This window comes from Gossypium hirsutum, chromosome D10 (genome assembly GCF_007990345.1).
Source record: "Gossypium hirsutum isolate 1008001.06 chromosome D10, Gossypium_hirsutum_v2.1, whole genome shotgun sequence".
NCBI lineage: Eukaryota > Viridiplantae > Streptophyta > Magnoliopsida > Malvales > Malvaceae > Gossypium > Gossypium hirsutum.
This window is the reverse complement of record NC_053446.1, coordinates 3,355,905-3,375,475: the sequence shown is the minus strand read 5'-3', so window position 1 is coordinate 3,375,475 and position 19,571 is coordinate 3,355,905. Positions and strand designations below refer to the sequence as shown.

General features: G+C 31.8%; 2 protein-coding genes, 2 long non-coding RNA genes and 7 other non-coding genes across 12 annotated transcripts; 10 read left to right on the top strand and 1 right to left on the bottom strand.

The window, feature by feature from the left end:
• Positions 1-844: 844 nt before the first annotated feature.
• LOC121222316 (uncharacterized) lies at positions 845-5,437 on the top strand. The gene is made up of 2 exons (XR_005919550.1): positions 845-1,758; positions 5,136-5,437. It is a non-coding gene; the product is annotated as an uncharacterized lncRNA (long non-coding RNA).
• An 832-nt stretch (positions 5,438-6,269) lies between these two features.
• On the top strand, positions 6,270-11,606 carry LOC107913147 (uncharacterized). Its single transcript, XM_016841621.2, has 10 exons — positions 6,270-6,588; positions 6,754-6,890; positions 6,990-7,124; positions 7,269-7,379; positions 8,164-8,451; positions 8,602-8,801; positions 9,229-9,523; positions 9,710-9,820; positions 10,395-10,583; positions 11,226-11,606. Exons 1-10 carry the CDS (start codon positions 6,396-6,398, stop codon positions 11,571-11,573), a joined length of 2,007 nt encoding a protein of 668 aa, XP_016697110.2. The 5' UTR covers positions 6,270-6,395; the 3' UTR covers positions 11,574-11,606.
• A 2,851-nt stretch (positions 11,607-14,457) lies between these two features.
• Positions 14,458-18,017, top strand: LOC107913148 (60S ribosomal protein L32-1). 2 transcript variants are annotated; one of them, XR_005919548.1, is made up of 6 exons: positions 14,504-14,578; positions 14,684-14,789; positions 16,623-16,804; positions 16,891-17,032; positions 17,424-17,616; positions 17,679-18,017. XR_005919548.1 is itself a non-coding variant. In XM_016841623.2 (5 exons), the coding sequence occupies exons 2-4, from the start codon at positions 14,700-14,702 to the stop codon at positions 17,018-17,020; spliced, it is 402 nt and encodes a 133-aa protein (XP_016697112.1). In that variant the 5' UTR covers positions 14,458-14,578; positions 14,684-14,699; the 3' UTR covers positions 17,021-17,032; positions 17,424-17,625. The 2 variants fall into 2 exon arrangements, 1 of the variants encoding a protein (XP_016697112.1); XM_016841623.2 differs by lacking the exon at positions 17,679-18,017 and having other exon boundaries at positions 14,458-14,578; positions 17,424-17,625.
• Positions 14,866-14,958, top strand: LOC121222943 (small nucleolar RNA U31b). The gene has a single exon (XR_005920313.1). It is a non-coding gene; the product is annotated as a small nucleolar RNA U31b (small nucleolar RNA).
• Positions 15,259-15,335, top strand: LOC121222922 (small nucleolar RNA Z195/SNORD33/SNORD32 family). Its single transcript, XR_005920292.1, has one exon. It is a non-coding gene; the product is annotated as a small nucleolar RNA Z195/SNORD33/SNORD32 family (small nucleolar RNA).
• Positions 15,421-15,507, top strand: LOC121222923 (small nucleolar RNA Z196/R39/R59 family). Its single transcript, XR_005920293.1, has one exon. It is a non-coding gene; the product is annotated as a small nucleolar RNA Z196/R39/R59 family (small nucleolar RNA).
• Positions 15,603-15,695, top strand: LOC121222944 (small nucleolar RNA U31b). The gene has a single exon (XR_005920314.1). It is a non-coding gene; the product is annotated as a small nucleolar RNA U31b (small nucleolar RNA).
• Positions 16,002-16,078, top strand: LOC121222921 (small nucleolar RNA Z195/SNORD33/SNORD32 family). The gene has a single exon (XR_005920291.1). It is a non-coding gene; the product is annotated as a small nucleolar RNA Z195/SNORD33/SNORD32 family (small nucleolar RNA).
• LOC121222925 (small nucleolar RNA Z196/R39/R59 family) lies at positions 16,165-16,251 on the top strand. Its single transcript, XR_005920295.1, has one exon. It is a non-coding gene; the product is annotated as a small nucleolar RNA Z196/R39/R59 family (small nucleolar RNA).
• LOC121222938 (small nucleolar RNA F1/F2/snoR5a) lies at positions 16,381-16,528 on the top strand. Its single transcript, XR_005920308.1, has one exon. It is a non-coding gene; the product is annotated as a small nucleolar RNA F1/F2/snoR5a (small nucleolar RNA).
• A 119-nt stretch (positions 18,018-18,136) lies between the features above and the next one.
• On the bottom strand, positions 18,137-19,482 carry LOC121222315 (uncharacterized). The gene is made up of 2 exons (XR_005919549.1): positions 18,555-19,482; positions 18,137-18,470 (listed from the first exon to the last, which is right to left on the bottom strand). It is a non-coding gene; the product is annotated as an uncharacterized lncRNA (long non-coding RNA).
• Positions 19,483-19,571: the final 89 nt, after the last annotated feature.

Sequence of the window (19,571 nt, the reverse complement as noted above, 5' to 3'; positions counted from 1 at the left end):
AATATAAAGCTTTTTGATGGAGTTTGTGTTCGGTTAACTCATGTTTATATCGTTATAAAATCATTTATTTTTTAATAGTTTATATAAATTCTTTAAAATAAACCATTTAAAAGTACAATGTCAATATTTGATGTGCTTAAAGGGGGTGTTGATTTTTTTAATTCTAAAAATAAATATCTATTTATATTGTATATAATATGTCTGGTTGAGTTTGTGTCACGAATTAATTTAACATCAATTCAATTGGAAAATAACTAAAAACTTATTCTTCTTCTTTTACAATATAATAAGTGTAAATTTATCATTTTATACTAAAAATTTATAAAATACCTAAAGTCATCATCAACAAATCTTAATTTGACTAATACAACCAAAGTTTCATTTGATTTTTACATAATTTGTTATAGATATATTTTATAAGAGTCTAGTATCTATATTCTATACTATAGGTAAATGTACCAATTAAGTTTTATTATTATTATAGAGACTAGATCAATTTAGGCCCTCTATATTATTAAATAGATCAATTTATGTAAAACTCAAATACTATCTTTTAAGTAAGTAAGACAGCATCATTTTCTCTTCAGATATTCTATTCAAAACCTCAAGTAGCCTCTCACAATTTTGAGAAATAGAATTGAAACAAGTAATACCTCTTAAAAGCTTATATATATATATTAATTCAAACTCATTCAAACAAATTATAGTACTTGAAATAATAAAGTGAATGAAACCCTAAGTACGTATACAAGAAATATAGAATTACAAATGAAATATTTGAATTTTGCACAATAATCATTATAAACTTGTTTCTTGTAATCTTTTTGATGTTTTTGAACTCTGTTTATATTTTTTCAATAATTTTTAGTTGTTTGAAGTTTAAGCTGTTGAAGACATTTACTCAAGCATTAAGTGCAGTTGTAGAAACCTATATTCTGATACCCAAGCCTTAGGTTTCGGTATCATACTTAAAATAATATGACTGTTAGAGCCTTAGGTATCGAATCTTGAAGCTCATATTCTAATATCTTTATATTGGGATATGATACTTCCTCATTTGTGTTTTGGTACCCTTGGATACTCATAAAAAAAACCAATGAGGTAGGGGTCTGATACATAAACCATATGTATAAACACTTATGCCACGTTTGGTTGGAGGGAATGGAATAGCCATTCCCTAATTATTCTTGGATGAACAGTTAAGCTATAGTTTGGTTCACCGTTTTCTTCATTCGGCGAATGGCTATTCCTCTCTTATTCGTCTGATTTACCAAATCATCATTCGGTGAAGGGGCTAAGAGTAGCCCATTCAACGACGGATGTAATAGCAAAATTTTTCCTCCAGACAATTTTACCATGTATTTCTTCACCCATTGATCGTCAAAAATGCCGAAAACGCCGAAACTCCATCTTCCTCACAAACGTCGAAACTCCAGAGGAGAAAAGGGGAGAAGGAAATTTTTAAAATTTTTTTCCTTGACTGTGAGAAGCGAAATCGGTGGTGAAAGGAAGGGGAAAGCTTCATGTTTTCTTCTATAATATATTTTTATTTGTTTGTACTTTTACTTTTCTTTTTTTTTGCTGGTTCGAATGGATGAAATAAAAAGGGAGGTCACTTGCATGGAGGGAGAGGCCATTGATTTGGCATATTAAATAGTTGTTTCTTCATATTAAGAAGCTTGAGAGGTGGGAGACGATCAAATTGGTAAAGGCCAGGAGAAAGTTTGTGCTCGTAACAGCAATTTGGGGAAGAATTCGGTAAGTTTCCCTTGAAATTTACACACACACTTACTCGTTTAGTTAATTGTCAAGTTGAATTAACTAGTTGGTTCCTTCAATTAAGTCGTCTGAATTTTATGATTAAACTGTCAATTAGCTACTGTTGATTTTCGATTAGGAGCAAATAAATCATGTTGGAAATTTGAAGAAATAGTTGTAAATAAGGAAAAAAAATGGCTGCTCTTTGTTTTGGTGTGAGTTTAAGTTATTTCTTGAATCATTGGTTGTACTCTGATGCTGGTAAGTGTGATGAAAATTGAGGGAAAAGTCTTGATGATTGTTAGTTGTTGAGTGAACCATGTGGCATGCAAACTCCATACATGTTGTCCGAATATGACCTTTTGTAATGAAATTAAGATAACCTGCTGCTGGAATTGATTAAATATTAAGGTCTTAAGCTGCAATTAGAAGATGTCATAGTTATAATTAAGATGCCCTACTGTTGTATCGTGATTAAAATGTAAGTATTCATGCTGTAAGTATTTATGTTGTCTTAAAACATTATCTGAAGTGGATTAATTATTGTAATTTAAACGATCTTAATAATGAATTTGTGGTATCTTAAAATGATAAATTGAGAGGAGTTATAGCTGTAATTTATAGTGCTTGGTTGCCGTGGTTAAAATGTATAACTCTAGGATTGATATTGATGATGTGTTGTTAATGAATAAATCGAGTTTTATTTGCCGAATGACATGTTCTTTTAGAAATACAAATTGAGTGTTGCTAATGGCGAGTTTACTTTAACTCCTTTATTATTTCCATGCTTGAAGTTCTTATCATTTTTACATGGATGATTTGGCGATAGTTAAATAGGGAAAAAAATTGTTCTTTAAAAATTTCATGGTTGCTACTGTTTTGTACTAGTTAAACTCGTTTATTTCAGATTTAGTTGTTGTCCAATTAGTGCAAAAATTTCCTGTTGCTCAAGCAAAGTAGATGCTGTTGCTGCTCATTTTTGTACTTTTAAAGCCCTGTTTAAGTACTGCAATTTGAAGTGTTTAGTTGCTGAAAATTGAGATGTTTTATTGTTGTAATTAAGGTGTATAAATGTTGTTAATAGAGATGTTAAAGTGCTGCAAATTGAAGTGTTTAAATGTTGTAAATTGAAGTGTTAAAGTGCTGCAAATTGAGGTATTTAAATGTTGTGAATTGAAGTGTTAAAGTGCTGCAAATTGAAGTGTTTAAATGTTGTAAATTGAAGTGTTTTAAGTACTGCAAATTGAATTGTTTAGTTGCTGGAAACTGAGATGTTTATCGTTGTAATTGAGGTGTATAAATGGTGTTAATTAGGATGTTAAAGTGTTGTAAGTTGAGGTGTTTAAATGCTGTAAATTGAAGTGTTTAATTGCTATAAATTGAGGTGCTCAAATGATGTAAATTGAAGTGTTTAGGTGCTGCAAATTGAAGTATTTAAATGTTGTAAATTGAAGTGTTTTAAGTACTGCAAATTGAATCGCTTAGTTGCTGGAAATTGAGATGTTTATCGCTGTAATTGAGGTGTATAAATGGTGTTAATTAGGATGTTAAAGTGTTGTAAGTTGAGGCGTTTAAATGCTGTAAATTGAAGTGTTTAATTGCTATAAATTGAGGTGCTCAAATGATGTAAATTGGAGTGTTTAGGTGCTGCAAATTGAAGTGTTTAAATGTTGTAAATTGAAGTGTTTTAAGTACTGTAAATTGAATCGTTTAGTTGCTGGAAATTGAGATGTTTATCGCTGTAATTGAGGTGTATAAATGTTGTTAATTGGGATGTTAAAGTGTTGTAAGTTGAGGTGTTTAAATGCTGTAAATTGAAGTGTTTAATTGTTGTAAATTGAGGTGTTTAAATGATGTAAATTGAAGTGTTAAAGTGCTGCAAATTGAAGTGTTTAAATGTTGTAAATTGAAGTGTTTTAAGTACTGCAAATTGAATCGTTTAGTTGCTGGAAATTAAGATGTTTATCGCTGTAATTGAGGTGTATAAATGTTGTTAATTGGGATGTTAAAGTGTTGTAAGTTGAGGTGTTTAAATGCTGTAAATTGAAGTGTTTAATTGCTGTAAATTGAGGTGCTCAAATGATGTAAATTGAAGTGTTAAAGTGCTGCAAATTGAAGTGTTTAAATGTTGTAAATTGAAGTGTTTTAAGTACTGCAAATTGAATTGTTTAGTTGCTGGAAATTGAGATGTTTATCGCTGTAATTGAGGTGTATAAATGGTGTTAATTAGGATGTTAAAGTGTTGTAAGTTGGGGTGTTTAAATGCTGTAAATTGAAGTGTTTAATTGCTATAAATTGAGGTGCTCAAATGATGTAAATTAGAGTGTTTAGGTGCTGCAAATTGAAGTGTTTAAATGTTGTAAATTGAAAAGTGTTTTAAGTACTGCAATTGAATAGTTTAGTTGCTGAAAATTGAGATGTTTATCGCTGTAATTGAGGTGTATAAATGTTGTTAATTGGGATGTTAAAGTGTTGTAAGTTGAGGTGTTTAAATGCTGTAAATTGAAGTGTTTAATTGCTGTAAATTGAGGTGCTCAAATGATGTAAATTGAAGTGTTTAAGTGCTGCAAATTGAAGTGTTTAAATGTTATAAATTGAAGTGTTTTAAGTACTGCAAATTGAATTGTTTAGTTGCTGGAAATTGAGATGTTTATCGCTGTAATTGAGGTGTATAAATGGTGTTAATTAGGATGTTAAAGTGTTGTAAGTTGAGGTGTTTAAATGTTGTAAATTGAAGTGTTTAATTCCTGTAAATTGAGGTGCTCAAATGATGTAAATTGAAGTGTTTAAGTGCTACAAATTGAAGTGTTTAAATGTTGTAAATTGAAGTGTTTTAAGTACTGCAAATTGAATTGTTTAGTTGCTGAAAATTGAGATGTTTATCGTTGTAATTGAGGTGTATAAATGTTGTTAATTGGGATGTTAAAGTGTTGTAAGTTGAGGTGTTTAAATGCTGTAAATTGAAGTGTTTAATTGTTGTAAATTGAGGTGCTCAAATGATGTAAATTGAAGAGTTTAAGTGCTGCAAATTGTGGTGTACAAATGAGTCTAAAATTAGTTATTGCACCGCATTTTTGGTGATTAAATGCAGTCGAAAATAAGTTAGAAAACAAAATTACACTTGATGTTATTTTAAAACATGTTATGTTGTCATTGTAAGCTGTTTGAATATTCGATTTATATATATACATATATTTTCTCTAAAGCAGCTGCTTCTGCACCTTGCCTCCTCTTTTTTTGATGAATTTGATTCCATGGGACTTATGGAAACAAGGTGGGAAATTCGGTTTATATATATACATATATTACATGGTAGAGATTAAGCATCGTGAAAATCTAATCAGCTAACCAACAAACAAAATCATGAATTATTGCAGACTTCTAATTGGTGGGAAGAGGACGTTGAATTGGAGGTATCTTCCGCATGGCGTAATTGAATAGTCGAATGACAGCTAAACACAATGATACATATCGCGCATAAATGGCAAAACTCGATGATGCACATAACAAAATTTCTTTATAGATTTCTTTTAAACCTTTTCGTTCACATTTCCCTGTAACCAAGCCCCTTCTTTACACGAATCAGAATAAGTAACATAGAATTTGTTTTTTTGCGTTTCTTGTTATCTTCTTGATTCAGACAGTAATAAGGAAGAAAAGTAAAATTCAAGGTTGTTTATATCACTTGTTAATAAACCGCAATCTATGTAATGTTAAATTTGAATTTTTTTAATGAAACAATATTTTATGTCACAAACTTGACCTCCTATTCTAGTAGCTATAGTGCAAGTGGTTGTGATTTGAATTTAAATATCATAATAAATCATGCAAATGCACTACTCTAACCATGTGTTTGTTGTGTCAACTATAATGGAGATCACTTGCTGTGGATTTAAATAATAGTGTATTATTTTAAAATGTAGTAAATAAAATATTTTAAATATTATAATATAAAAATAATTATATTAAGAATATTATTAAATTATATATTATTTTTATTAAATTATATTTAATAATAATCTTATTAAAATTTAATAATAAGAATCAGCTACCTAAATTTTTTTTGCTAAGGGTATTCTGGTCATTTTAGTTTTTTCTTTATACCATTATTACAAATCTATTCCATTCAATCAAACACAATAATACTATTATAGTTGTATTCCATTATATTCAATTGTTTCTAAACAATTGAATCACTGATTATAACTTTATTTTATTAGAGTCCTATTCCATTCCAGTGAACCAAATATACCGTTAGGGTCAACACTTGAAGATGACTTTGGGAGCTTTTAGCACTTATAAAATCTTTTTAAGTGTTGAACGTATTTTCGTTTATAAAAAGTTATTGTGTTTTAAAAACAAAAGTAAATTTTTTACAAAAATAAATTATATTATTATAATAGTATTTTTCATTTTTTATATTTTATAAAAAATTAATAATTTTCAACCATAATTTTTTTTACAATTTTTGTTCTCACCCAGATTTTTAAATATTTTTCAATCACGTAAGTGTGGAAAACATCATTTGATATTTTAGTCTGACAAAATATCCAGTGAAACGATATGAGATGAAACCATATGTAGTTTAAACAGTTAAACTGAAACTTCAAAAAAGAAAAAGTGAGCAGAAACCAAAGATGCAAAAAGCTTCACTTCTTTGTTCTTCGAATCCAATATCTTCACCGCCAGCCTATCTTCACACATGTTGTCCACTCACAGCTCCCATCAGAACCCGTTTCTCTCCTTCTCTCTTTGCTTTCTCTTCTCTCCGCTTCTCATTGAATCGTCTCCACGGTCGGCGCCATGGCTTTTCTCCTTTGCACAGCACTGGTAACTCTTTGCTTTACTTTTAATTTTTAGCAGTTTTTGGCTCAATTGGTGGGTTATTCATAATGGGTTTTGCTTTCTTTTTTTTTTGTTTCTTACTTGTTGGGGTTTTGATATTTCATTTCTTTTCAATTGTTGTGTATATTGACATCAACATGGCTACTTCAGCTACTGAAGAAATGATTGAAGCTAGCAAGAACGTTTCTAGTTTTGTTGAAATTGGGTACATATCCAGTGTTCATGGGCTACAAGGAGAAATTTGTATAAAACCCAACACTGATTTTCCTGAACTGCGGTTTTGCAAGGTGGGACATGTTCTAGAAACCTATTCTTCTTCTTTGCATTAGCTTAATGTCTTTAAAATTTATTTTTTTTGATCTTATGAAAAATTGATTCATTTTCAGGCTGGGAGAAGATGGTTAAAGCAACAAGTTTCAGGTAAAGAAACAATTAAAGAAGTAGAGCTTGTTGAAGGAAGGGAACATCCTGGAAAGAAGAGTTGGATACTCAGCTTCAGTGGGATTGAAACAGTGGATCAAGTGAGATGATTAGACAAAGTTTGTTCTTTACATTTGTTTACATCATAATAATGATTGCCTCTTTCCTTAAGATATCTCCTTTGATTTTTTCTATGCTTGCTTTTACTTTCTCCTAATTAAACACTTAAAGTTCTTATTTTTCAGGCCAGGCAACTTGTAGGTTCAACTTTATTGGCAGAGGAAGAAGATAGACCACATTTGGAAGAAGGTGAATTTTATACTCGTGATCTTGTTGGAATGAGAGTCATTCTCAAGGTAATGTACTTATTTGCTCATCAGCCCTTAATATTCCATATACAGGTGTAACTGAGTCGAGCCGAGCCTGAATACTGGCAAGCTTGACTCGAAATTCGAAGCTCAATACATAGCTTGAGATTGATTAAGCTAGTTTATCAATTTTAGTATTCAAGGTCTAACTTGAGCTTGATTATGCTCTTGTGTATTTGAGTGTGAGCTTGAGCTCGGTTCGATAAGTAAGCTTAGGGTTAATAATATGTAGTAAAGGCAATAACGTGATTTACGAATATGAAAATATTTAAAATATATATTAAAATTAAAAAGCTCGATAAGGCTCGCAAGCCGTTTGAGTTGCTTGAGCTTGAGCTGGGTTCGATAATTACTGAATCGAGTCGAGTAGCTTGTGAGTATCAATTTCTCATTTACACCCCTAATTACATATACCAATCTGACAAGTTCTGTAAAAGCATAATCTTTTTGTTATTTATGTATTTATTTTTCTTTTACTTCTTTCATTTACATATGAACAGTTCTTTCAGTCCTATATTTAGGGCCAGACATTAAGTTTTCATAGGAAAATCTAGAAACCACCTTTCGACACAGCTTAACTGTTGAATTTGGCTTTTAGATCTTTTTATCATAACAATTAATTTGCTGTTATGAGTGTATTAATTTATCTGTGCTCTTCATTCAACTTTATCTATTTCTTTCTCATATTTTAGATGATTGTTTATTTACTTGTTAATTTTTGTTGTGATTAATGAAGCTAATTTTTAAGTCTTGTATATAATGCCTTCTTCAGGAAACTGGTGAAGTTGTGGGGGCAGTTGTTAATGTTTTCAATAGTGGAGCTAATGATCTCTTACATGTCATGCTCAAATCAGCTGAACCTATGCCTAATGGAAGTGAGGAGTTATCTAGTTTGGCTGAAGCTGGTGATTCTGGTCCCTTGGTTTGGGTACCATTTGTCAAGGAAATTGTTCCTAATGTTGATATGAATAGAAGAGAAATGCTGATTACTCCTCCAAAGGGACTCCTCGAGCTAAACGTACGCTCTGATGAGAGGTCCAAGAAAGAAAGGCGCCAACTTGTAAGCCATATTTTTTTGTATCTACTCAATTTGTTGTTCATTTCTTGCCAAGATTTCTCCTAAACCGTGTTCTGCTTACTCCTGAAATCCATTATATTTTCATGTAAAACTTTTTCATATAGAGTACTTAAATTTTGAGGCATATTTCAGGAATGGAAAGAAAGGAAAAGGTTCCAAAAGCGGTTAATAGCTGCAAAAAAGAAATTGAGTGAAATGGAGCAGCAACATGTATTTCATGGGTTCAGATTTGGAGAGAAATCCCAAGCGAGCTTACTTGCCGATCAGATTGTCAGTGTTAATTCCAAATTGCTTCAGCAGGCATTGGAGAATGTTGAGATAGCTTCAAAGAGGTGAAGCTTTTATATATGTATGTATAATGTAGAAACACACTCATATATTAGATAGCCATCAAGGATACATGCCTTATTCTGGTTCAGACTGGATGGTATTTTTGTTCTATACATGTCTAGTTCTTGTCTTAGGTCATAAGCAGTTGATATTTTTACTTGTCTTGGCCTGTTTCACGTACCATTAACCTTTCAATACCTTAGTTCATTCTTTTCCTCGCTTTGCACTCATCAAAACTTTTTAATTGTTGAAAAATTGATCATATATTCTATTCTCTTCAAATAGGGTGGAAAAAGAAATCATTACTTTTCATCTTAAACTCCATAAGGATTAGAAGGCATTCTCTATATAGTGTATTAAGTGGTGATGGTGTTTTACAGTGGTGGCTAAATTATTAATTCTTGCTTTTGGTGTTGCTTCTTCAACCAGATGGACTATAACTGAATCACTCGCTGGAACTAAGCTGGTGAGAAATAGATTGAGGATATCAGAAAAATGCTTTACTCCATCAACAAGTGAGGAGAAGCTGGGAACAAATTTCACTTTGCAAGAAAAGGCACTTCAGCTTATTTCTAAGGGCAAAGTTGCAGTTGTTTTAGATATGAGTGACCATAAGAACCGGGGAAAAGAATATGACCTCAGTCTCTCTTCCTCAACAAGCAGGGAGAATTCTGAAACATCCTCCCTTCAGATGTTGCTTTGTGACGACGAGAGGTTTGTTAAGGTGATGCCGAGATAAGAACTTTCATTTTCAGTTTTCAGTGTCGCTGGTTCGTGCAAATGAAATTTTTATTTATAAGCTACTGCTGTTATAATAATATTATTTTCTGCAACATCATGTTTTTAAAAATTTGATTCATACTGAAGTTCAAATTTATGAATGTAAATTTTTTTTGCTCGATGCTCGCAGGCTGAATATAGATCATCTATGCCACTGGTTTTGATTAGCCCAGCCGATGAAATCATTTCTATGAAGAAGCTATTCTCAAGTAACAATTATTTTGGATTTGACCCTGAAAAGGTTAGTGCTATGGTCATGGAATTATCTTGTTATTTTCGTTTCCGCTTTTGGGTAGTGATCTTTGAACGACCTACAAGACTAAACACAAGCCACTGAGTAAAGAGATGTGTAACCTTAATTACAGGCTGAAGGTTTTGTTATCATATTTCACTGTGGATAGCTTTGGTTTTTAAATGTTATTTTTTGTTATTTTCTACATCCTGAGTGTAAATTAGAATTATGTCTGCCTGTAATGAAAGTTTTGCTAGCTATACCTTCTACTTCAGGAATAGAGTTCTGATCTTCAATAAATCAGATCTCCTAAGGCACCTAATGTTAACATTTAGCAATACCAGTTGAGTAATCACAAACTTTTGGTTTTGGTCTAATGTTTTAACATTTAGTAATACCGGTTGAGTATTCACAAACTTTTGGTTTTGGTTGAATCCCAATGTCGAGTATGAACTTATCCTAAGATCATGTTTGTAATTTAATGTTATTTCTTATTCGAAAATGTTGGATGTGGATTGCTTTTATTCAGGGTGTTAGACAAATATATACATACTAGTACCTTTATTTACCAACCAAATTACAGGTTTGGTTCTTGGAAGAAGAGAGGCTGCCAGTTGTTGGCAGTTTGTTCGAACAAAACAGGCATAAGATTTTGATGAAATCACCTTGGGAGATTTTGCAATCACCGGTTGGATCCGGAGGAGTCATTAGCTTGCTTTCATCAGACAATATCGTGGAGAATCTTGCACAGAACAGTGTCGAGTATATTCAGGTTAGAAGCCTTGTTATAGTTTAAAGTTCAAAAAATTTCAGTCTGTTTCCCATGAAAAGGAACAGGCTAAGACTTTAAAATCTTTTATTTATTTATTTTTCTAAACTTTTAAGACATTACAATACTCCAAAAGAATAATAAGAGCCTCATGAATCAAGTCCGAAAGTAGGCTTTGCTTCCATGAAGTCATAGGCGCAACGCTGCCAATTTTCTCAACTGAAATCTATTACCATTCACTGATTTAGTGAATTTGGTATCTAACTGGATTGTGATATGCCAGAAGAAAAACTAGAAAAGCATTTTAATATACTTCCAATCCGAAAGTACCATGGCGGTTGTGTTTTGATTGTGTGTAGAGAAAAGCCAACTATGATATTATTTGGAGGAATAAACTACATACAAACTATTCCTGGGCATTGTCATGCTTTGCTACAGTTCTTTTGTATGCATGCCTATGTCATGCTTTGTTACAGTTCTTTTGTATGCATGCCTATGTGTTTATAACAGACTCGAGAAGCAAGTCGAATGTCTTTCCACAGAATCACTTAAACTGGTGGATTCATCCATTCAACTGAGTTCTTGCATTTGCATTCATATAATACAATGTACATGCATTTATATAGTACAATGCTCATCTTGCAGGTATGCAATGGTGAAAGATATATCAGCAGGAGCTCACCGCTGCTCCTCGGATTAGTTAACGAAAAGGAAGCAGAGATTGGCATTCAAATTTTCGAACATTCGGAGGACGTTGAGGAAGGCTTCAGCATGGTATTCTCAATAGATACAATGAAGAAGCTGACAAGGCAGATACATAAATTTCAATTCTACGCCATAGCAAAGCCAAATTCACATGTGGAGCTAGTTGAGAAAAAATGGGTTCATGTTGAACCTTCATCTCCTAACTCCTACGAGTTTTATTCTACAATTTTCAGTTGCTTAAATGCATGTTCTTTGGATAAGCTTTGTGTTATGGAAATCACAGAATAGAATGAAAAGCTTTGCTTTTTAACTTCATTAAAATTCTATTTGTTTGGCTTTTTTTTTTTTTTTGAGAGTATTCATAGGAAAGGAAGAAATGATTTTTTAGAAATGCTTCAAAGAAAAAAGAAAAAAAATCCAATCCTACCCTCACCAGTCACCACTTGTGTATATATATGAAATTATGGATGTAAAACATGTTTTCAATTGATGAACATATATGTTATTTTTAAATTTATTTTTAATTTAACTATGAATTTTCGTCTCTGCTTTACAAAAAAATGAAAATAAGTCATTTTAATTTATCATAATTTGATTATTGTATTTTATGAAAATTAAAAAGTTCTGTTAAGTAATATTGTTAAATTTTATCAGCTAAATTAATTATATGAAAATTAGTAGTTAACAAATTATATGCAAATAATTAATAAAAATCAGCAGTTAAATTAACAATTAGGACAATTTTCCAATTTTTGTGAAGTGAAATAAATAAATTTACTTTCACTTTTCATAAAATAGGGGATGAATTTCACAATAAAACCTTAATTTTTAAATTATCATGGTAAATATTAAGCTGATAAATCCGATAGATACCATCCATGACTCAAAATGCATCAATAAAAAAAGTTTAAAAAAGGGTTAATGGTTCAAATTTTGAATTGGTACTCACACTTTAAAATATTTTAATTAAGTCTCAAAAAATATCAATACTATATCAATTAGATTCTTCTTTCAATCACACTATTCACTTAAACATTAAATATCAGTTTAATTCGAGCATGTAACATATTTAAAATGTGTGAATTAAATCGTAAGCACATTTATACTTGTTTTATGAATAATTTGGACATCACATATTGATAAAAGAAACAAACATTTTTTTCTATTTTAAAGGCATTGCCTTTTTAAAGAATAAATCATATGAGTTGTCTATACGATTGTATAGATATTATTTATGATTTGATTCGTTTTACAAATGCTCATTCGAATTGATTTTTTTTTGGTGAAAATAAACAAAACAATTGAATTACATTATATTTTAATTGAGCAAAAATACCACTTGCTTTATTAAAGGATTGCTAGCATCTCCCTAGGAGGATCATCGAACACTTGCAGGCTCTCTTTCCCTTTTGAGACCATTTTTGCTACACAGTCAATAATTTGGTTATCTTCCTTTGAGACGTGTTGTAAAGGCCAGTGCTTGACATGCATCAAACGTTTTTAGATACACCTGATCAAAGCAGAACTTGATGTTGCCGATGGAGTGTCTTGGAGAACCTAGACCACCTCCAAGCAATCACTTTGAATTGTCACCCATTGGTACCCGTGGCCTTGAAGAAGAACCAAACCATCTAGAATACTCCATAAATTGGCATCAAAGACTAAACACTACCCCAAATAACGGTTGTACCTCCATTTCTGTCACATCAAACTCCCCAGCGAATGCAGTTACTGAGTCTATCTTAATGGCACCATCAGTGCTTAAATGGACCCAATTACTTGGCAAAGAATTTCCAAATCTAGTTTCATGTTGCATTAATGAGTTTTCATTGTAAGCTGAGTCATTAGGTTTAACCCAGAGACTTTAACAATCTTGAAAGGACTCCAAGTCGCTCCCTGTAAAGTGAAAACATTTTTATTCTTCCATGTACACCAAGCAAACAAACTATGGTTTGCCTTGAAGGGTTTTGAATATTTGAATTTAACCACTCATGAATCACCCTAGAAGAAATTGCTATAATTAAAATAGTTAGGCTTGTAGAAATATTTGAATTTTGAAATAAAAAGGTACATAGACTAACTCCTAATTAAAATAGTATAGTTAACAAAACCCTAAAAATAAAATGGTAAACTATACAATTGGTCACCAAAATTTCACAAGTTTTTGTTTTGATCATTGGAAAATAAAAATTTTCATTTTAGGTATTGCGGTCAAAAACTATTTTCATTTTAAGCACTGCTGTTAAAAATTATTATTATTTTGATTACCCACCATTAATTCAATGTTATGGTATACTCATTTTAGTATACCATAACTATACTCATTTTGATTACCCACCATTAATTCAACATTAACAATTTTTCATTTTGATAGCTCATTTCATTTTTAAATTAATTTTATTTTTTAAAAAAAGAAAAAAGAAAAAAACTGAATTTATCAGAAAATTGAGTTATTCAACTATAGTGATGAAACTTTTAAAACCCAAGTAGTTCACCGGAAAACTCAAATTTTCCCTTTTAAAACCCAAGTAGTTCACCGGAAAATCCAAGTTTTCCCTTATTATCAAGAAAAAATAAAATTAATTTAAAAAGAGAAAAAAGGGATAATAAAAAAATAAAATGTTTTTCCCTATAAAAACTTACGTAATTCCTTATAAAACCCTAACTTTCTATTGGGAAAAAATTTAAAATTAATTCTAGAAAATGAAATTCTTTAAAAAGATAAAAGAATTTTCTTGAAAAGACCCAAAATTTTCCTATAAAACTCAATTAATTATCTGTAAAACCCCATATTTTACCATTTTATTGGACAAAAAAATAAAACCAATCCTAAAAAAGAAAATAAAAAATAAAAACAAATTTTTAATGTAAAAACCTAACATTTTCCTATACACCCAAGTTTTTCCCTTTTATTAAAAAAATAAAATTAGTTCTGAAAAAAATTAAAAAAGAATTTAAAAAGATAAAAGAAGTGATCAAAATAAAATTTTATTAAAATTGAGTGACTAAAATGAAAATTTATTAAAGTTGAGTGACTAAAATGAATGTAAAAGAACCACTGAATTAACTGTTTGTGACCAAAATGAAAACAATTTTAACGGTAGTGTCTAAAATAAAATGTTTTATTTTTTAGTACACAAAATAAAAACTTTTGAAAGTTGAGTGACCAACTGTCTATTTTGCTCAAAATAGAATATAACCCTAAAAGATCTTCTCACCAAACATCGCTATATAAGCTGCCACAACTCCATAGAAGCAAAACCGGGCGGCCAACCTAAAACCCTAATTTCCCAGTAAATAGACATCTCTTCCTTTTGCTTTGCTTCTATAGATTTCTTCCATCAACATTGTTCCGGCAGCTTTAATAACATTCTGTTTGTTCTTTATTAATGGTATAGGAGGTAAGAAGAATAAATGGCTGTTCCCCTTTTAAGTAAGAAAATCGTGAAGAAGAGAGTCAAGAAATTCAAGAGACCCCAGAGCGATCGCAAAATCTCCGTCAAGGTATATTAATAGATATTCCACTGTCTTTCAAGCTTTGATTTTTTTCTTCAGTCGTTTTATTTTGAGAAAAAAAAGGGAAAATGATGATAGTTATTGTCGCCCCAGTCTTACTTTGCATATATTAATGTCTTCGTATGCAAAATTGGTGATTGACATTTTTATCTGATTTCCACTTGTAATTATCGTCTGCAGCTTCACTTGTTTGCAAAATTTTATTTAAAAATCTTATTTTTTTTAAATTTGATTGAATGTGGATATGAAGATAGATATTTGACACCCAGTCTGAGTTGCAATATGCTGAGACATTAGCGATCGACTATCTGATCCATCTACCATTACTCCAATGAGGGGTGTAAACTGTAAAATATTCACTTTTATTGACTATATTTTATTCTTTTATTTGCAAAAAAAATCAATAAGCTCTAGTTTTTTATTGCTTAATAAGATTTGATTCTTCAAAAGATATGCAAGGAGGTGTGATGAAACTTATCCATCATTTCTGCATTTGAATGATGAAAACAAACATGCACTACCATCTGATCTCTTTTGCATATTTTCTTTACCTTTTTGGGAATTGGGGGTCAAATTTTAATTGATTTAATTGTTTTTTGCCTCGTTTTCCGTCAGTTGCTGCAATCTATGATGAAAATGAATAATCAAACCTGATTTATGTTATGATGATTATATAAATAATCACCATCTTTCGGCTGAGATTGCTGATCTTTATTCAAACATTTTAATGTAGCCCAGTCCTAAAATTAATGATATAGGTCAAATGTTTTTGTTTGAGCTATGTTTTTCAAGGGAAAAAGGGAACATGATGACAGTTATTGTCGCCCCAGTCTTACTTTGCATATAATAATGTCTTCATATGCAAAATTGGTGATTGACTTTTTTATCTGATTTCCACTTGTAATTATTGTCTGCAGCTTCACTTGTTTGCAAAATTTTGTCTAAAATCTTATTTTTTTAAAATTTGATTGAATGTGGATATGAAGATAGATATTTGACACCTAGTCTGAGTTGCAATATGCTGAGACATTAGCGATCGACTATCTGATCCATTTACCATTACTCCAATGGGGTGTAACCTGTAAAATATTCTCTTTTTATGATTATTTTCAATTTGTTAATTTGCCAAACAGAAATTGCTATGAGTTAATGGTTCTACTTCTTTATGCTTCATAGGATTTGATTTTCTTAAGATATGCAAGGAGGTGTGATGATACTTATCCATCATTTCTGCATTTGAATGATGAATACAAACATGCACTACCATCTGATCTCTTTTGCATATTTTGTTTAATTTTCTGGGAATTTGGGGTCAAATTTTAATTGATATAACTGTTTTTTTCCTCCTTTTTTTGTCAGTTGCTGCAATCTATGATGAAAATGAATCATCAAACCTGATGTGTCTTATGATGATTATATAAATATTCACCATCTTTCGGCCGAGATTGCTGATCTTTATTAAAAAATTATACTGTAGCTTAGTCTTGAAGTTACTGATATAGGTAAAAAGTTCAACATTAAACTTTCCTTGCTTAGTTTCAATTTGCTCCTGCCTTTTGGAAAAGTTCACGAGAAAGGTTCTCACCCATGGTATCTAATGTCTAGTTTTTATGTATTTGTAACTAGACATTTCATTTTAAGGGTGGATAAAAATGTTAACAGGTCTTGCGACACAGTTAGCTTCTTTCTATCACAAGCTTTCTGTTACTAAATCCCTGGTTACATTTATATGCCGCTTTTCCATGCTCATATAACTTTATTATGTTAATATTGAATATATGAAACTAGTCTTACTGTGGATATTCTGTTGGTTGACAACAGACAAATTGGCGGAGACCAAAGGGTATTGATTCTCGTGTAAGAAGAAAGTTCAAAGGATGCACTTTGATGCCCAATATTGGTTATGGTTCTGACAAGAAGACTCGTCACTATCTTCCGAATGGCTTTAAGAAATTTGTTGTGCACAATGTTGGAGAGCTTGAACTGTTGATGATGCACAACAGGTACTGTTGTTAACTCACTGATTAATCATTTTCAATGTATATCGTTTATGTTTGTGTTCTCAATGTTTTACTTCATTGCTTCTCAGGACATACTCTGCTGAGATTGCCCATGATGTTTCCACAAAGAAGAGAAAAGAGATCGTGGAACGAGCAGCACACCTTGATATTGTTGTCACTAACAAACTTGCTCGGTTGCGAAGCCAGGAGGATGAATGAAAGCTTAAACTTGTATGTGTTATGTTTATCGGTTAGCTTTGCTTGTTCACCTTTCTTAAATTTTGGATAATTTGTTGTTTTAGTTGTCAAATCACGTTCTTAACTGTGATTTTGTTTGATTTGGTTAATTGAACATTAGAAGCAAATTTTGCAAGTTCTAGTACTATTGTCTTCAGATCTACTAATTTGTGCAAGTAGCCACCCCTCTGATTTGTGTCGGTTTGCATTGTACTTGTGTTACCTGGATTTTCTTTCACTGCATTAATATGAGAATTTGGTTGATAGAAATTATATTTGAACGATCATATTCAAATGTAATGGATGAAAAATTCCTGTAACATAACATGATACAATGATCTTTGTTTTACAGCTTTCTGATACCTAGTTTTTATCTTTTTTGCAGTAAAATCCACTTGCCGGAGTATAGTTGCATTGATGATTTTCGTTACCGAATGAAATGATGAGTCTGTTTAAGCTTGCATTGTATGTAAACATTTCATCTGTCAGCTTCTTTTGTGTCAACATATGTATACATCGCCTTCACTCGGTAGAAATGATCTTTGATATCCCCATATTCTTCATGCAATTGCAAGAAAATTCGTTCACATTATTGTTGAAAAATCGAGGAAAAAAGATGCCGATGGTCTTTAGATAGAAAATTTTAAGTTTTAGTTTCAAAAGAGAATGGAGGTCATAAACCAATTGCGGCAATTCCTCCTAAGCGCTTGGCAAGCCTAAAGTCACCCAAATGTGCCACCATATCTTCAACAAGCAAGCCATTTTCAGGCAGAACACAGTGGTGTTTGATGCTCATGGTGAAGATATTTCAGAGCCGATGCAACAGGCGGTCATTATTTCCGGACTTTGTAAAATATTCAAAGCGGAAGTTGTGAAAATACTACTTTCTAAGGACATGAATTTGAATTCCAAAACTTTCAAATTGTTGTTAAATGATTTAATCAAGATTGCAATGGCTAATAGATTGAATTATTTCTCACATTGAATCAAAACTCCGAAATTCTACATGCAGGTTGATAACTTTCAACGCAACTCTTATGGTATCTGAATTCTGAAAGCGCGCCTTGAAAGAACTTGATAAAAAGAGAGAGAATGATCTAACCAAACAGAGAATGAATGCTTTCTTTTATTCAAAAAATGCTTAAGCTTTCAATACATGAGGCACAGTAGATACAAGGCTAGAGTCACAGCTCTAAACAATGTAACCGAATTTTGCCAGATTCAAAACCGACTTAACTTTCTATACTCTAATACGCCATTATAATTTTCAGCACTCATCAAGCAACTTTCACTGAATCCATTTGTTGCAACCTGAAGCTCAAGGTAGGAAATTCTTCTTCATGTTGCCAGGGGCAATTGAGTTTCTCGATTGACTTACGGTGTCTGACGAAGATGGTAATATGGGTCACTAACAATATTGCAGATGTTGTAGCTGGTAAGATGTATTTTAGCACAAGAACATTAGCGGGGTCACGAAGATGATAATCTGGTAAGATGTATTTTAGCTGGGTACTACCTTTGCATGGTAGCACTTGCAATCGAGGCACACCACAAAGAGCTTTGTGCCACTCAAATTTCTCGATGCATGCTGGCAATGACCCATCAAGCAGATTACAGTGTAGTGATACGGTATTATACATCATCTTTAACTTGCAAAGATCATTTGCGGTCGATCCCTGCAGTTTATTTCCTTACGAAATAAACCATCAGGCCGCCGTAAGCTTCCAGGTGCTGGAATTCTATCAAATGGCTGAAATTTCTGATTTCCATGGGTATAATTGGGGACTTTCTGCATAAAAGTGACGTTGAGAGACTCCCTATTGAAGCTGGAAGGACGCCACCATATGTTGTAGATCCAATTGCAGCGCTTAGATGTCACAAAAATCTGCAGTTGGTCAAAAAAGAGAGAACTGTGTTCTGGACCGGAATATTAAAGTGAAAAATTGTTATATTGGAGGCTGTGCCACTCGAGAAGCCTTAGATTATTACCAAAGGAGCTTGGAAGAAAGCTGGAGAACGAGTTGTGGCCGAGTTCTAAGGCTTTGAGCGTTGTAGCATGCTTTAATTTGTAACTGAATGAACCCTACAAGAAGGCATATATTCGATTAATACCGAAACCCTATCACACTTTTGTGAAATTGAATCGAAATTTTATTTTTTTCGAAACTGTAACCCTCTTTCTTGAAATGGAATCAATTTTTTGCTGGACAAAATAATCGAATCAAAATTTCAAAACAAAACCCTAAAGTGTATTTTGGTATTTTTTTGTAAGGCTTCCACTGAACCAGCAAAGGGAAACAAAAGGTTCAAAGAGCATCATCTGAACCTCTTCCCACTGTTGCAAATAATTCAAAGAACAGAAAAAGTCCCTTTTGGGATTGGTTTGAGTTGCACATACATTCCAATTTCTTGTTTTGGTAAACGCTCTATTGTAATAAGTTATGTTATGAAAATGAAATTTATGTTCATCTTATCTATTACTACAAGTTATGTTATGAAAATGAAATTTATGTTCATCTTATCTATTACCACA

Bases quoted from the DNA above. Each gene is read 5' to 3' on its own strand.
- LOC107913147 (XM_016841621.2), top strand. From the start codon at position 6,396: ATGCAAAAAGCTTCACTTCTTTGTTCTTCGAATCCAATATCTTCACCG. The intron at 7,125-7,268 runs GTGAGATGATTA...CTTATTTTTCAG, and splicing joins GGATTGAAACAGTGGATCAA to GCCAGGCAACTTGTAGGTTC. The intron at 8,802-9,228 runs GTGAAGCTTTTA...TTCTTCAACCAG, and splicing joins GTTGAGATAGCTTCAAAGAG to ATGGACTATAACTGAATCAC.
- LOC107913148 (XM_016841623.2), top strand. From the start codon at position 14,700: ATGGCTGTTCCCCTTTTAAGTAAGAAAATCGTGAAGAAGAGAGTCAAG. The intron at 14,790-16,622 runs GTATATTAATAG...GGTTGACAACAG, and splicing joins ATCGCAAAATCTCCGTCAAG to ACAAATTGGCGGAGACCAAA. The intron at 16,805-16,890 runs GTACTGTTGTTA...ATTGCTTCTCAG, and splicing joins CTGTTGATGATGCACAACAG to GACATACTCTGCTGAGATTG.